General features: G+C 44.0%; 2 protein-coding genes across 6 annotated transcripts in view; both read right to left on the bottom strand.

Annotated features, from left to right (window-relative positions):
* Positions 1–593: 593 nt before the first annotated feature.
* On the bottom strand, positions 594–2,835 carry LOC135539629 (cytokine-like protein 1). Of its 2 annotated transcripts, none has more exons than XM_064965625.1 (4): positions 2,439–2,835; positions 2,300–2,344; positions 1,782–1,928; positions 594–1,458 (listed from the first exon to the last, which is right to left on the bottom strand). In XM_064965625.1, exons 1-4 carry the CDS (start codon positions 2,577–2,579, stop codon positions 1,306–1,308), a joined length of 486 nt encoding a protein of 161 aa, XP_064821697.1. In that variant the 5' UTR covers positions 2,580–2,835; the 3' UTR covers positions 594–1,305. The 2 variants fall into 2 exon arrangements, with proteins under 2 accessions (XP_064821697.1, XP_064821698.1); XM_064965626.1 differs by having other exon boundaries at positions 594–1,410; positions 2,439–2,795.
* Positions 2,836–3,040: 205 nt separating this feature from the next.
* The window catches only part of LOC135539627 (limbin-like), a 23,365-nt gene continuing 10,488 nt past the window's right edge, over positions 3,041–15,917 (bottom strand). The window contains exons 14-23 of one of the 4 annotated variants that reach the window (XM_064965620.1): positions 15,361–15,549; positions 14,605–14,897; positions 14,200–14,392; positions 10,881–11,012; positions 10,021–10,248; positions 9,582–9,814; positions 9,347–9,434; positions 9,016–9,191; positions 5,055–5,153; positions 3,041–4,642 (exon numbers count right to left, since the gene is read on the bottom strand). In XM_064965620.1, the coding sequence (XP_064821692.1) occupies positions 4,204–4,642; positions 5,055–5,153; positions 9,016–9,191; positions 9,347–9,434; positions 9,582–9,814; positions 10,021–10,248; positions 10,881–11,012; positions 14,200–14,392; positions 14,605–14,897; positions 15,361–15,549 (2,070 nt within the window). In that variant the 3' untranslated portion in view covers positions 3,041–4,203. Of the gene's footprint in view, positions 4,643–5,054; positions 5,154–9,015; positions 9,192–9,346; positions 9,435–9,581; positions 9,815–10,020; positions 10,249–10,868; positions 11,013–14,199; positions 14,393–14,604; positions 14,898–15,360; positions 15,550–15,917 lie in introns of all 4 variants that reach the window. The other 3 variants (XM_064965618.1, XM_064965619.1, XM_064965621.1) reach the window with 3 other exon arrangements.

Here is a 15,917-nt window from a genome sequence, read left to right as displayed (position 1 = left end):
GTTCGTCCAACCGGCCTCGCAACCGCAGATCATGTTTATGGCGTCGTGTGGGCGAGTGGTTTGCTGATGTCAACGTTGTGAACAGAGTACCACATTGTGGCAGTGGGGTTATGGTATGGGCAGGCATAAGCTACCGACAACAAACACAATTACATTTTATCGATGGCAATTTGAATGCACAAAGATACCGTGACAAAATCCTGAGGCCTTTTTTTTAAGGTCTCTGTGACCAACAGATGCACATCTGTATTCCCAGTCATGTGAAATCCATAGATTAGGGCCTAATGAATGTATTAAACTGACTGATTCCCTCATATTAACTGTAACTCAGTAAAACCATCGAAATTGTTGCATGTTGTAAAAACAAAAACACACCTGGATTGGAACTGCCACTGCCAATCACAGATTACCAGTCCTGCATGTTACGCCCACTGCCACCCCCAGCCAACATCCTTGCACGGCATTTCCTGTTTTCACTCACAATGCAAATTCAATATCAAAACTCACTCGACTGTCTTGCAATACTAAAAGAAAATCAATTGCATTTGTGCTTGCTGCTCACACACCACATTTGAAAACTCACAGGCACCAAAAAGAGATATAGTTGTTTTATTACATACATATAAGTAATACACTACACAAACGTATATTGTACCAATTACATAGAAAACGCGATAATGATTAAGTTTAGCCCTTCATCAAAACAAGATACATAACTAAAGGTTAAAGAGTAGGCCTATTCATACAATCAAACAATCAGCATGAGGTAATCATTATTTTCTCAGGGGTGTACAGGCTGGGAACTAGGTATGTGTAAGCCTCAAGACAGCTTAGTAATACGAAGGGTTATGGAAACATACAACATATTTGGATAAATTAGGCATTCCCTTTCAAACAGTATGGTAAGTAAGCAGTGGTAAGCGAGGCTCACAAACATTTCTTATTGGTTTATTATTTTAAGGTTTTCATTGGAATGGCTGGTATTCAGCAAATTTCCTGTGGAAAGTTCTCCATCACTTGGTGGAATGTAACCAGACACATGCCAACTAACATGAGACTTCACCATTAACATCAACTCTGTAGGCCACCACTACATTGGTTAGAAAATAAACCGCGTTGGCATGTTTTTCCACTAGAGTTGTGTGTTGTGTGTGATGTTATGTATGTGTGTGTGTGTGTGTGTGATTTTGAGTGAAACAGGGTTTACATACCCTCACACATCCATTCCTGTGTGTGTGTGTGTGTGTGTGTGAGACGTGCACTGTTTGCACATGTGAGCGTGATTGTGTTTGTCTCTGGATGGGCTCATCTCTTCTCTTCCACCAGCAGCTGGAGCCTGTCCTCTCCGTAGTGAGGGGTACTCTGTCCAGTCTCAATGGCCTCACAGTCATCTGTGAAATACACTAGGTCCTGTGGGGAGGTCAAACAGTCAGACCTCGGCATACACAACATCTTCAGCTGCAGAAAGTGGGTGAAAGGATGAGCAAAACTGGCGAAACGTCAGCAGACAAACTAAATGAGCAGAAGTAATCATATTATCTTTTATATTGAATTGAACTTTGGGCTGTAATTCCCTAGCTTGGTTCCAGAAATGCCATCTCTTCAACTCATGTTATTGTCATTATAAGGGTTGGCATGGCAGAACAGATCTGGAAACAGACTAGTCATTTCCTGTACCACATACAGAATAGGCTATGACAGATATTTTATTTATTTTAATACTATTCTGGCTATGAGAGACAGCATGGTTCATTCTTCTGCATAGCTAAGCACACACATACCCGATAACAGATTCGGTTGATAATTGTGTACAGGTTGTTGACTTTGCGCTTCAACAACGTGATCCTGGGACGCTCTCTGCAGTACTGTGTAGGAAGGTTCTCCACAACATAGAGGAAGTCACGGAGCTTGGTCACGATGCACGAATTCTACAGGGAAATAATAAAGACATTGTATAACCTATAGCTCAATGAATATTATAATATATTGATTCAAAAGTTACACAGAAACAGTTTCAGATACTGGTGTACAACTGTTTTAGATTAATTTAAATTGATTGGCAGGTTATATTTTTCAACTTTGATATCGGCATCCATTCACATTACGGAATGCATGCATCTTCTCATCTACATCAAACATGCATATTGCGTCACCAACACATTACAGTTAATGCGATATAACCCAATGAGACGTCAAATCAGATTCTGGTTCCCTCTGTCGAACTTTTCTTCAATACTGACTGGGATGACGTCTGAGAATCAATATTTTGTTTAGATAAATTACATGGTGTTAAACTTACGTGCACATCCAGAAACATCTTGGGCAGAATCTCCACGCAGGTTTTCTACGGAATAAAACGTTTAAATGAGAAAACATTTGGATACATAAGAAAATAACTGTTTTTTTTATTATCAAAAAACGAAATTGAAATAGCTCACCGTGAGATGATAATTGTGTAGTTTTTCCAAAAGGTCCATTATTTCCTTGCTCAAGCCAAGCACTCGGGAATAGCATGTCGGTGGTGCACAATCTGCCAACCAAATAAAACTGAAGAAACACAAGAAAGGTGCGAGTCTCATCTTTCTACCCGTTGTTGCGTCGGTTAAAAAGTATTCTTCTGTAGAGGCAACTACGCTTGGGCTTTACAAAACGAGTGCGTTCTTTGTCGAGCAACTTTGCAGTTCGTAGTTGGGAGTGACAAAAAAGAGATGGTGACGTCGAAGATTCACTAAGCGCAACATAACTGGAAATTAAACTTATTACGCGCTCTTGTGCATTTTGGAAACGTGCATTTTTTCCAGCTATCAACATCCTTCAGGATGACAACAAAGTGTATCATCCCATGCTGTAACAATCCACATGTCACTATCAAAATTAATTTAAGCACATGTTGGCAGTGGTGGAAAAAGTACCCAATTGTCATACTTAAGTAAAAGTAAATATACATTATTAGAAAATGACTCAAGTAAAAGTGAAAGTCACCCAGTAAAATACTACTTGAGTAAAAGTATAAAAGTTTTTGGTTTTAAATATACTTTAGTATAAAAATACATGTAGTTGCTAAAATATACTTAAGTATGATAAGTAAAAATATGAATAATAAAACATTCATTATATTAAGCAAACCAGATGGCACAATGTTCTTGTTTTTTTTCATATAAGTTGAGCCAGGGTCATACTCCAACATTCAGACATCATTTACAAACAAAGCATTTGTGTTTAGTGAGTTCGCCAAATCAGAGACAGTAGGATGACCAGGGATGTTCTCTTGATAAGTGTGTGAATTTGACTATTTTCTGTCCTGCTATGCATTCAAAATGTAACAAGTACTTTTGGATGTCAGGGAAAATGTATGGAGTAAAAGTACATAATTGTCTTTAGGAATGTTGTGAAGTAAAAGTGAAAGTTGTCTGAAATTTAAATAGTAAAGTACAGATACCCCCAAAAACTACTTCAGTAGTACTTTAAAGTATTTTTTACTTAAGTACTTTACATCACTGCATGTCGGTAACATTTGTATGGCTGTTAATGAAACGATTTACAGAGCTATAGGTAGGCCTAGTTAATAAACTGAGTTTATATAGCTAAACTGATAATTATTAATTTATTGATCGTTTATGAATTTGAAAAAAAAAAACAGTTGTAACACATTGGTTGAACTTGTGGGATTGTTATTTTGAAGCTTGCCAAAAAAATGACCGTTGCAGGTGTTTTAACATACAATGGATAGGAACACTCTACGATACAATTTTTTTAATAACATTTGTACTTATTTATCATAATTGTATTTATAAAATTGGTTAAAATATTGATAATGGTGATGTGGTTTATGTATATGCCAAGACGGGCAAATCATTCATTATCAGAAAAACTAGCTGTCTACAGACAAAGCCTGCAACTATATGGCTATTTTACAGTACCTTGAGACTACTTCAACTAAATTAAATGTTAATACATAGAATTTTGCTCATTGTTACCATAATACCATCATTGAGTACCATAAAGGTGGGACATTTTAAAGCACATAACAGAGTCTAACAGGGCACACGTTCCCGTAGCCTGGTCTCAGATCTGTTTGTGCTGTTTTGCCAACTCCTTCAGTCAAACAGACCTGGGACCAGGCTAGTGGTTCAGTATAGGACCAGTAGGAATCTAATGGCATGTCTGTGTCTACAGTAGACCCTCTTAAGACCACCAGCAAGCTCAGGGTTGGTCTGTGGGGGCCACTGATCCCTTCTTCAGATTAAGAAAGTTCCTCTTCTTCCTCTTCCTGTTGGTGGACCCTGTCGTGTTCTGGGGCTCCGGCAGAACGCGGAACACAAACACCCTCTCCCCCGTAGTGGGGATGTCCAGTACTACTGCATTGTTGGCCGAGCCAGAGGTGGAGGGTACTGCTGCAGTAGTGGAGACAAACACAGTTTCACTGTCCACCTCTCCTCCTCCTCCCACTGAAATCTGAACAGAGTCTTGGAGCTGTTCTGAGGATATGGTTTGGCTCGTTCCAGTCGCGACTGGTTTGGGAATGGCAACAACTCCCTCCCTCCCCTTTTCCTGGACCAACACTTGCATGACGTCCCTGCGAGCCTCGGGTCTGGGATTGAGAAACAGCCTCTCCAGCAGGCTCTGTCTCTTCTCCTGGAACCTGGAAAATTAAGAGTATGACATTTGATTATGATTTCTGAAGCATCTACAGTATATATAGTATTTTTTAAAAGTGGGATCAAAATGCATCTACCACTCTATGTTGCTATGTGCCAAATATTGTCTCTCCCAAGATATTTCCTAGTACTTCATAAAAGTAACCTTGGGCTCCAATTCAAAAACCGATAAAGAAAAAACAGCACTGCAGGTTGACTCACAATCACTGTTTATGCTTTATCGTTATCAAGGTAGTAACCTTTTAAAATTTGCACAGACCCACCTGTCCTTGTTGTCAACATTACATTGTCAACATTCTGAGTTGATGAGAACTGACTGAATTAGGACCTGAAAGTGTATCCACATCTAAAATAAAAGCTCCAGAAAAAAGTTGAGGCTCTTTGTCTTGCACTCACTGGTTTCTGTCCTTGTCCGTGCTGTGGGCTGAGACATTCCTCCCCACCATTTCCTGCCTCAGTCTGACCAGCAGAGATTTTCCTGCTCCTTCTGGCCACCTGAGAAAAAAAACAGCCAGAATGGAAAAGAAAAATAACTCTCTGGCTATAAAGAAAATTATTCACGCGGGGGGGACAAGCGAATTAAGCAGATGGAGACTCCACAAAATGATGCATTTTGTTCTTTTAAGTTAACTTTCTCAGTAACTTCCCTCTTTTCCTGGCTAGACAGGCCAAGTCCCAGGTGTCCTCATACAAAGAGCATTATTCACACAAGCAACAGAGTCCAAACAGAGTGTTGGCCAGCCCAGACAGGACATTGACAGTAAGTGTTCCAAGCTCCCAGCCAATGTATCACGGGCAGATGGGAAGGTATGATCCACATCACTAAGGACTTAACATGGTCAACACACACCTGCACAGTAGTGAAGAGGGCACGACAGTACCTCTTCCCTCTCAGGAGGCTGAAAAGAATTGATATGGGCCCTCAGATCCTAAAAAAGTTCTACAGCTGCACCATTGAGAGCATCTTGACTGGCTGCATCACCGCTTGGTATAGCAATTGCACCGCCCTTGACCGCAAAGCGATACAAAGGGTGGTGAGGACAGCCCAGTACATCACTGGAGCCGAGCTCCCTGCCATCCAGGACCTCTATACCAGGCGGCGTCAGAGCAAGACTCCTGCCACCCAAGCCATAGACTGTTCACTCTCCTACCATTCAGCAAACGATACCGGAGCATCGGCTCCTGGACCAACAGGCTCCGAGACAGCTTCTACACCCAAGCCACAATAGCCAGACTGCTAAATAATAAATTAATGGTACCCAAACTATCTGCACTGACTATTTTGCACTGACCCTACACACACTCACTAGACTTAATATACACACACTACACTGTCACTCCCACACAAATCCCTCACACATTCAAACACTAAATATGCACACACAACACAAACAAACATACACTCACACACACTCACTTTTACACTCATCATTTGCTGCTGCTAATATTTGTATTCATTATTATCTAACCGGACGCCTAGTCACTTTACCCTGCCTTCATGTACATATCTACCTCAAATAACTCGTACTTCTGCACATTGATCTGGTACTGGTACTCCCTGTATAGAGCCCCATTCTTGTGTATTTTATTTTACTCCTCTTGAGTTAGTTACTGTTTAGTTTTTTAAATATATATTTTTTTACTCTGCATCGTTGTGAATGGTTTGTAAGCAAGCATTTCACAGTAAAGTCCACACAAGTTGTATTCGGCGCATGTGACAAATAAAATGGGATTTGATTTGAATGACTATTCTTTCCTCCTCAGAGAGATCACATTGATTAGTCTCACTACTTCGACAGTGCTGTAAAGAATGCGGTTACAACTAACATTTTACACACCAAGTAATTCCGAGGAAGGTCCCAAAGAATTGTCAAAGACTCCAGCCTCCCAAGCCATAGACTGTTCTCTCTGGAACCAGCAGAACTGTGAACAGATTCTACCCCCCAAGCCATAAGACTGGTAAACAAGACAGCTAAATAGCTAATCAAATGGCTACCCACTGCTGCTACTGTCCATCTATCCTGTTGCCTAGTCACTTTAACCCTACCTATATGTAAATGGCTACCTTAATTAACTCATGCCTCTGCACATCAACTCGACACTGGTACTCCCTGTATATAGCCATGTTATTTGGGGGGGTGGGGTTGTGTGTATTGTTTTGTATTGCTAGGTATTAGGGGCGGCAGGGTAGCCTAGTGGTTAGAGCGTTGGACTAGTAACCGAAAGGTTGCAAGTTCAAGTCCCAGAGCTGACAAGGTACAAATCTGTCATTCTGCCCCTGAACAGGCAGTTAACCCACTGTTCCTAGGCCATCATTGAAAATAAGAATTTGTTCTTAACTGACTTGCCTAGTTAAATAAAAAATAAATAAAAATTACAAGACTGTTGGAGCTAGAACCCTAAGCATTTTGCTGCATCTACAATAACATCCGCAATATGTGTATGCTACCAATAAAATTTGATTTAATATTATATACTCGTCATGGTTATTCGTTATTTACTGTGTATTCATTCCTCGTGACACTATTACATTTGTATCTTTAACTCGAAAAAGGACTCGGAAGTAAGCATTTCACTGTTAGTGGGAAGACTTTATTTTGACTTGATCTTTTCGCAGGTTCTGTCAAAAGTTCTCATGTGAACTGAAATGCCAGCGTCCCTGTATGATCAGATAAATCTTAGCTTGCTATTAATTCCCTACATGAATGCTGAAATGTCGAACCATTTTCTTGTAGTTCCTTTTTGTTCTACTTTGGAATCTACTTGAAATTGCTTTTAGTTCTACTTTTTGTGGTAGTATATTTGTGTGAGACACGTGCTTACAATTAGTGCCATAGCGCAGTTTCGCGGAGCCCACCCTGTAGTTTGAAAGCAAATTTCCTGTAATAAAAAATAAAGAATGGCTTATGACGTGTTCATATCTGGGGGGCCCAACCTCCGGGGGGACCACTTGCGGGAACTGGGTGTGCGCGTCGTCAGTTGTTACAATGGCAAGAAGGGACATTTTCACATTTAAGTTAATAGGAGACAAATTAAATTCTTAAATTGACACATGATGAATATGTCTTATAAGCTTTTAAGATAGGAAACAAACTGAATCCAGCGTTTACTGACAAGTAACACATTGTGCTGGTGTGAGTCACTCATAGACACCCACCTAAACATCTGGTACACGGCACAAATTGCTCCGAGAGTTCTATTCTCTAGTGGTATTGGTATTTTGGAGCCTGCTAAGCAGTGAGCAGATGTATAACTTCATTTACTTACTGGATGTAAGTGGAGGGTTAAAACTGGCGTTAGACACCACAGATGTGCAAGCTGTCAGATTACCAACTTGACTAAAGTTTACCCTGAGTTTTCAATGGCCAGGCAGAGAGTTTAAGTCTCAGACTTCTTTTCTGCCAAGACTGCTACTTAAAAAAAAGACCCCCCCCCCCCCTTTTCTCCCAAATTTTGTGGTATCCAATGCGTAGTAGTTACTGTCTTGTCTCATCGCTGCAACTCCTGTACGGACTCAGGAGAGGCGAAGGTCGAGAGCCATGCATCCTCCGAAACACAACCCAACCAAGCCGCACTGCTTCTTGACACAACGCACATCCAACCCGGAAGCCAGCCGCACCAATGTCGGACGAAACGCTCTATACCTAGCAACCTGGTCAACGTGCACTGCACCATGACCGCCACAGGAGTCACTAGTGCACGATGAGACAAGGATATCCCTGCCGGCCAAACTTAACCCGGACGACGCTGTTCAAATTGTGCGCCGCCCCATGGGCAGCTAGCACTGCGATGCAGTGCCTTAGACCACTGCGCCACCCGGGAGGCCCAAGACTGCTACTTTTTGCTGTTCCCAAACTTTGCCCTCCCTTGGGAACAGCCAATATTGGCAATGGAAGATTTGAACTTTGTTGTTGTTAATATCTGTAAGCAGGAACATGCCACAGTGTGTATGGTGATGTCATGCTGACAACTCTACCTTTAAGCTCTGTTGCTGCAGATTTGAAGTCTGTTGCTGTTGTAAAGCAGGAAGTCGCCCTGCTATGTTGATGATGTCATATTGCAGACTACCTTTAAATGTCTACTGTGAGATTCTAGCCATGTTCTACTTACCCAGAGTCAAATGAACTCGTAGATACAATTTTTATGTTTCTGCATGCAGTATGAAGGAAGTTAGCAGAAGTTTCGCGAACCAATACTAACTAGCTTTAGCACAATGACTGGAAGTCTACAGGTACATTAGCAATGCTGGCTTAAATGCCAGAATCTCGCGGTATGCCTTTAAACAATTCTGAAGAAAACACTCCAATCCACTACCAATAAAACTATTGCTAGACGAAGGAGCTTCAGTAGTTCTTACGCTGTGCTTTCCTGCTCTGCGGACGCTGGAAAGACCGATAGCTTGGGGCAGAGGGCATCAATGAGGGAGAGCAGCTCCGACTCGGGGAGGGTTGGGAGGAGGAGGCGGAGAGCCTCTAGGAGAACCTCGGTGGAGACTTGGCTCTGCCTCACCAACCTCGCCGCAAACTCCAGATCCTGGGGAGGGATGGACGAAAAAGAGGGACGGAGGAAAAAAAAAACTGTCTCCTTGGGCTTGGGCTGTCAACAAAATAGTGACTCAGACCCAGATTAAGCCTACGTCCAGGCTAAAAAGCAACTGGAGAATTACAATGATATGATGGCTAGATCACCTGGTCACAGTTTGTGTAGAGTCTCTTCAGCTCCAGCTGCTCCTTGAGATCCTCCATGGCTTGATTCCTTGCGTTGGCCTCTTGCAGCCTGGGGGAAAAAAAGGATAAAATATTCATAATTATTCTGTTCGCACTTAGAGCTGTTCTGTGTTACGCTTCATGGTGCATTTGTGTAAGAATATTTCTGTACATTGTACATTTGTTTTAGGCAGAATAATAGCTCCAAAAAGCCCACCTCTCTGTCTGCAGAACAATGACCTGATCACACGTGTACAGGGCCTTGTGAAGGATGGTGGCCATGCGGCTGTCACGCTCTATATGAAACAGCCTCCTTTGCCCTTCCTCTTCCTCCTCTCCCTCATCAGAGGAGTGTGGGTCTTTGGGTGGTCTGTGTTTGGAGGGTCCAGACTCCAGACCCTCCAACTCTGCATGCTCTCTCTGGAGCTGGAGCTCCGCTTCCTCCAAACCCTGTAGTCACACGCCAAGGGATCACGCTCTTCACAAAACCTTTATCCACTGAGGATATATCTTATCCTGTATCTGTGTGTGTGTAACCAAATTGCTCAGGCGGATTTGATCAAATTGAGCCAACGATGTAATATTTCACAGCTAAAGTATGAATCAGGCTACAGTACATGCTAAAGCATCCAACATGCCACAATGTCCTATCCTACCAGACAGTGGTTCTGGATGCTCTGGGCTATGGGGGCTGCCCCCAGGCTCCTGCTGGCTCGCAGTTCTTCTGTGAGCAGGCTCTGGATGGTGAGCAGAGCTCTGGAGGTCTCCAGGACCCTGGTCCTCCTCTCAGCCTTCTGGTAGTGGAGGGCGGCCATCTGCACGGCCAGGCCGTCTGCCTGGTTCCGGAGCTCAGATTCCCTCACGCTACGCATCTCCTCCAGAACCTAGAGAGAGAGAAATATGTTGGAGACGTCAGGGAACGAAGGGGTTTAGCTAAAGTTGTAGGAAATGAGTTAGGTTAAGTGATTAGGTCACAGTTACTCAACTAAGCTCTCCCCGGACACTGGTGAGACATACATCGAACACCCTGTGGCTTACTCTTATTTTGTGTTAAATGGGCACATTTTATAATAGGTTATAATAGGACCAGTTAGGCAGCCCTAGGAACCCTAGTCATAGCAAGAGCAGGTTAATCAGTAGGCTGACTAACAGGTTTCATAACACTGGCAGCAAACGCTAAGGGACAGTTTTTCTGAATTTGATGATGACTATTCCTGGACTAAAAAGGACGTTCAACGAGATCATTTACAGATTTTAGTCCAGGAGTAGGATTAATCAAGGTCTGAGAAACTCTAAAGGTTTCGGAGTCCGTCCGGGAATATCCCCTTTACCCACCTCTGCTATATTCCCATCTCGTCCAGCTGGAAGTGTGAGAAAGTGTCAAAGGAGCAAAAAGTGAGTGAATGCGACAAAAGAGGATATGCGCAATATAAAAGCCTTCTCCTCCATTTTATAACTGCCCCTCGGGACAAATAAAGTTTCAGTGAACTGAATTCCACCGAACCTTCTCCCTCACAGTGCGCTCCATTTCTTTTTCTTTCTCAAACAGCTGTATCCTGTCCTCCATCTTCTTCTGGAAGAGCAGCAGTTCTAAGGGGTCTGCTCGCTGTCTGCCCTCAGTGGATTTCCCTTTAGTCTTCGTCTTCTTCTGGAAAACACACAAGATGGTAAGTGAGATGGTGAGGGAAACATCTCCACAGCATAGGCTACTGTCATTTCATCTAGTCTGTTTAGCATTAGTTGCTATTTGTTTTACCATTGACCACTGTGGATATAGCCTAGGTGTTTTTGTCAATTCTTTCATACGTTCCCACAATGTGCCAATGCTCCAGTTTACATGTCTGTAGAAGTTCTGGCGTCAGTTGGAAGAGAGGGGATGAGTTTGAAATAGGACGGCCATCACCAGTGACTTCACTGCCATATCCGTAGTTTGATGTTATTTTAATGGACAAAAAAAAAAGTGTTTTTCTTTCAAAAACAAGGACATTTCTAAGTGACCCCAAACTTTTGAACGGTAGTGTATATACACTGCTCAAAAAAATAAAGGGAACACTTAAACAACACAATGTAACTCAAAGTCAATCACACTTCTGTGAAATCAAACTGTCCACTTAGGAAGCAACACTGATTGACAATACATTTCACATGCTGTTGTGCAAATGGAATAGACAACAGGTGGAAATTATAGGCAATTAGCAAGACACCCCCAATAAAGGAATGGTTCTGCAGGTGGTGACCACAGACCACTTCTCAGTTCCTATGCTTCCTGGCTGAAGTTTTGGTCACTTTTGAATGCTGGCGGTGCTTTCACTCTAGTGGTAGCATGAGACGGAGTCTACAACCCACACAAGTGGCTCAGGTAGTGCAACTCTTCCAGGATGGCACATCAATGCGAGCTGTGGCAAGAAGTTTGCTGTGTCTGTCAGCGTCGTGTCCAGAGCATGGAGGCGCTACCAGGAGACAGGCCAGTACATCAGGAGACGTGGAGGAGGCCGTAGGAGGGCAACATCCCAACAGCAGGACCGCTACCTCCACCTTTGTGCAAGGAGGAGCAAGAGGAGCACTGCCAGAGCCCTGCAAATTGACCTCCAGCAGGCCACAAATGTGCATGTGTCTGCTCAAACGGTCAGAAACAGACTCCATGAGGGTGGTATGAGGGCCCGACGTCCACTAGGTGGGGGTTGTGCTTACAGCCCAACACCGTGCAGGACGTTTGGCATTTTCCAGAGAACACCAAGATTGGCAAGCCACTGGTGCCCTGTGCTCTTCACAGATGAAAGCAGGTTCGCACTGAGCACGTGACAGACTGGAGACGCCGTGGAGAACGTTCTGCTGCCTGCAACATCCTCCAGCATGACCGGTTTGGCGGTGGGTCAGTCATGGTGTGGGGTGGCATTTCTTTGGGGGGCCGCACAGCCTTCCACGTGCTCGCCAGAGGTAGCCTGACTGCCATTATGTACCGAGATGAGATCCTCAGACCCCCAACAACGACGAGACGGCCTACAGGGAGGAGGTGAGGGCCCTTGGAGTGTGGTGTCAGGAAAATAACCTCACACTCAACGTCAACAAAACTAAGGAGATGATTGTGGACTTCAGGAAACAGCAGAGGGAACACCCCCCTATCCACATCGATGGAACAGTAGTGGAGGGGGTAGTAAGTTTTAAGTTTCTCGGCATACACATCACAGACAAACTGAATTGGTCCACCCACACAGACAGCATCGTGAAGAAGGCGCAGCAGCGCCTCTTCAACCTCAGGAGGCTGAAGAAATTCGGCTTGTCACCAAAAGCACACAACTTCTACAGATGCACAATCGAGAGCATCCTGGCGGGCTGTATCACCGCCTGGTACGGCAACTGCTCCGCCCACAACCGTAAGGCTCTCCAGAGGGTAGTGAGGTCTGCACAACGCATCACCGGGGGCAAACTACCTGCCCTCCAGGACACCTACACCAGCCGATGTTACAGGAAGGCCATAAAGATCATCAAGGACAACAACCACCCGAGCCACTGCCTGTTCACCCCGCTATCATCCAGAAGGCGAGGTCAGTACAGGTGCATCAAAGCTGGGACCGAGAGACTGAAAAACAGCTTCTATCTCAAGGCCATCAGACTGTTAAACAGCCACCACTAACATTGAGTGGCTGCTGCCAACACACTGACACAACTCCAGCCACTTTAATAATGGGAATTGATGTAAAATATATCACTTGCCACTTTAAAGAATGCTACCTAATATAATGTTTACATACCCTACATTATTCATCTCATATGTATACGTATATATACTGCATCTTTATGTAATACATGTATCACTAGCCACTTTAACTATGCCACTTTGTTTACATACTCATCTCATATGTATATACCTTACTCGATACCATCTACTGTATCTTGCCTATGCCGCTCTGTACCATCACTCATTCATATATCTTTATGTACATATTCTTTATCCCCTTACACTTGTGTGTATAAGACAGTAGTTTTGGAATTGTTAGTTAGATTACTTGTTGGTTATTACTGCATTGTCAGAACTAGAAGCACAAGCATTTCGCTACACTCGCATTAACATCTGCTAACCATGTGTATGTGACAAATAAAATTTGATTTGTGAGACCATATGCTGGTGCGGTTGGCCCTGGGTTCCTCCTAATGCTAGACCTCATGTGGCTGGAGTGTGTCAGCAGTTCCTGCAAGAGGAAGGCATCGATGCTATGGACCGGCCCGTCCGTTCCCCAGACCTGAATCCAATTGAGCACATCTGTGACATCATGTCTCGCTCCATCCATCAACGCCACGTTGCACCACAGACTGTCCAGGAGTTGGCGGATGCCTTAGTCCAGGTCTGGGAGGAGATCCCTCAGGAGACCATCCGCCACCTCATCAAGAGCATGCCCAGGCGTTGTAGGGAGGTCATACAGGCACGTGGAGGCCACACACACTACTGAGCCTCATTTTGACTTGTTTTAAGGACATTACATCAAAGTTGGATCAACCTGAAGTGTGGTTTTCCACTTTAATTTTGAGTGTGACTCCAAATCCAGACCTGCATGGATTGATACATTTGATTTCCATTGATCATTTTTGTGTGATTTTGTTGTCAGCACATTCAACTATGTAAAGAAAAAAGTAATTAATAAGAATATTTCATTAATTCAGATCTAGGATGTGTTATTTTAGTGTTCCCTTTATTTTTTTGAGCAGTGTATATAATGCAGCATGTCCAAGTAATCTTTGTCAACTGTACGTTACAGTATGTTACAACTAAGGAACCAGCAGAGGGCAGTGTTATCATTTTGGCACTACAAACTGTATGTATCAGATACTCCACCTACCTCTTGCTGTGGATGTTCAACCTGCTCCTCCATCTCCTTCCTCCAGGTGGACAGAGCGGCCTGCAGTTTGGAGCGGGAGAGGGCGTGGGGCAGCATCAGGCAGTGGTCCATCCTGGACAGACAGTTCTGGAACTCCAGCTTCATGTGTAGGAGCTCCTCGTCTGATAAGGTGAGCTGTGACGAGCACAGAGACCTTGGAAGGATAGAAAATACACGCAAACACACACACAGATGGCCACACACACATAATTAGCACAAAGTGCTAATATTTGCATTAAGATACCCCAGAGGTTTATTTTTTGCCCCCTTTCAAAAGTATTCTGAAATGTGTACCAACGTGACCATCTTCTCTGTAGCGCAACGGACTGACCTGAAAAAGTGATTGGAAAATAAACATCTGCTCACCTGAAGAAGACCTGTCCCCTGGACCTCAGCTCCTGCTGCTCCTGCAGCTCCCTCTCCATGCCCTGGTGCAGCGAGTCCCTGGAGGCCTGGAGGGTCCTCACTGCCGCCTTGCCCTCCAGATGGAGCCTCTCCTGGGCCTGGGACAGGGCGCTGCTGCTGGCCCCTATGGGGGACCCCGATTCTGGCTGCTGGAGGGGGTCACGGGGGCTCCCCAGGGCCAGCAGAGCCTGGGCGACAGCAGGCTGGATGGCCTTCACCTCCGCCATAGCGCTGTGGATCACACGCATGGTGACCTGGGGGAGGTCAAAGGTGAATCTCCAGTCAATAGAAAGTCAGAGAAAGTGAAACTACTTGCTTGGTTAGTTAACAATCCATGTAACTATGTATGTATAATCATGTATGGTGTTCATTTGCTGTCTAACAATCGCTTTTTCAAGTTGTGTACTTGTAACAAAGTAAGTCTTGTCCGTCAATGGTCTCGAACTGGGGACCTTCTGAAGACCAACACTTTGCACTCACAAAGCAGCATTACCTATTGCTCCACAAAAGCCATGGCCCTGGCAGAGCAAGGGAAACAACTACTTTATGTCTTAGAGAGCGAGTGCTGTCACTTGCACAATGGATGCTACTAGCACACTGCTAACTAGCTAGTGATTTGAAAATGGCAACATGTGTTGTGCAAGTTATAGCTACCAGTTAACTAATCTAACCGTTGTATATAAGGAGAGAGGCGGGTGTTGTGTCATTTTGGGTTACCTTACGGATGTCTGCAGCGGCCTCCTCATCCAGGTTGTTGATGAGCTCCCCAAGCTCCAGGCACTGGGCGGTCAGCAGGCTCTGCCAGCAGCGGAGGTGCTGGGCCGGCTCCACCTCCATCCTGTCCTCCTCCAGGCCCCCTCGGGACAGGGCTGACAGCTCCTTCTGCCTCTGCTTGTGGCCCTGCAGCTGGATGAAGAGAAAAAGACAAGGTTGAAAAGCTTAAAATCGAGCCCTGGCCCCTACAGGCACTCCTTGAGCATGTTCAGTCTGCAAATGTAAAACGTTGCAGATAGAAATGGCAAGAACAGAGCTGATGATGGTTCAATATATATTCATCTGAATATTCCACTACGTTGTGCCCTGCTGAACAGAACAAAACCTAGCTGTTACCTATTTCAATTCAAATTCAGATTGCTTTATTGGTATGATATACAATTTGTAGATATTGCCAAAGCAGTATAGTGGTACAGTATTTGAGTAAATACAGTACAATGCAAAGAGGATAATGAATACAGTTAATTTCAGAAGTATTAATAATAGTACATATAATCATG

The sequence above is a fragment of the Oncorhynchus masou genome, chromosome 5, assembly GCF_036934945.1.
Source record: "Oncorhynchus masou masou isolate Uvic2021 chromosome 5, UVic_Omas_1.1, whole genome shotgun sequence".
Classification (NCBI taxonomy): Eukaryota; Metazoa; Chordata; class Actinopteri; order Salmoniformes; family Salmonidae; genus Oncorhynchus; species Oncorhynchus masou.
This window is presented reverse-complemented; position numbering and strand designations above follow the sequence as displayed.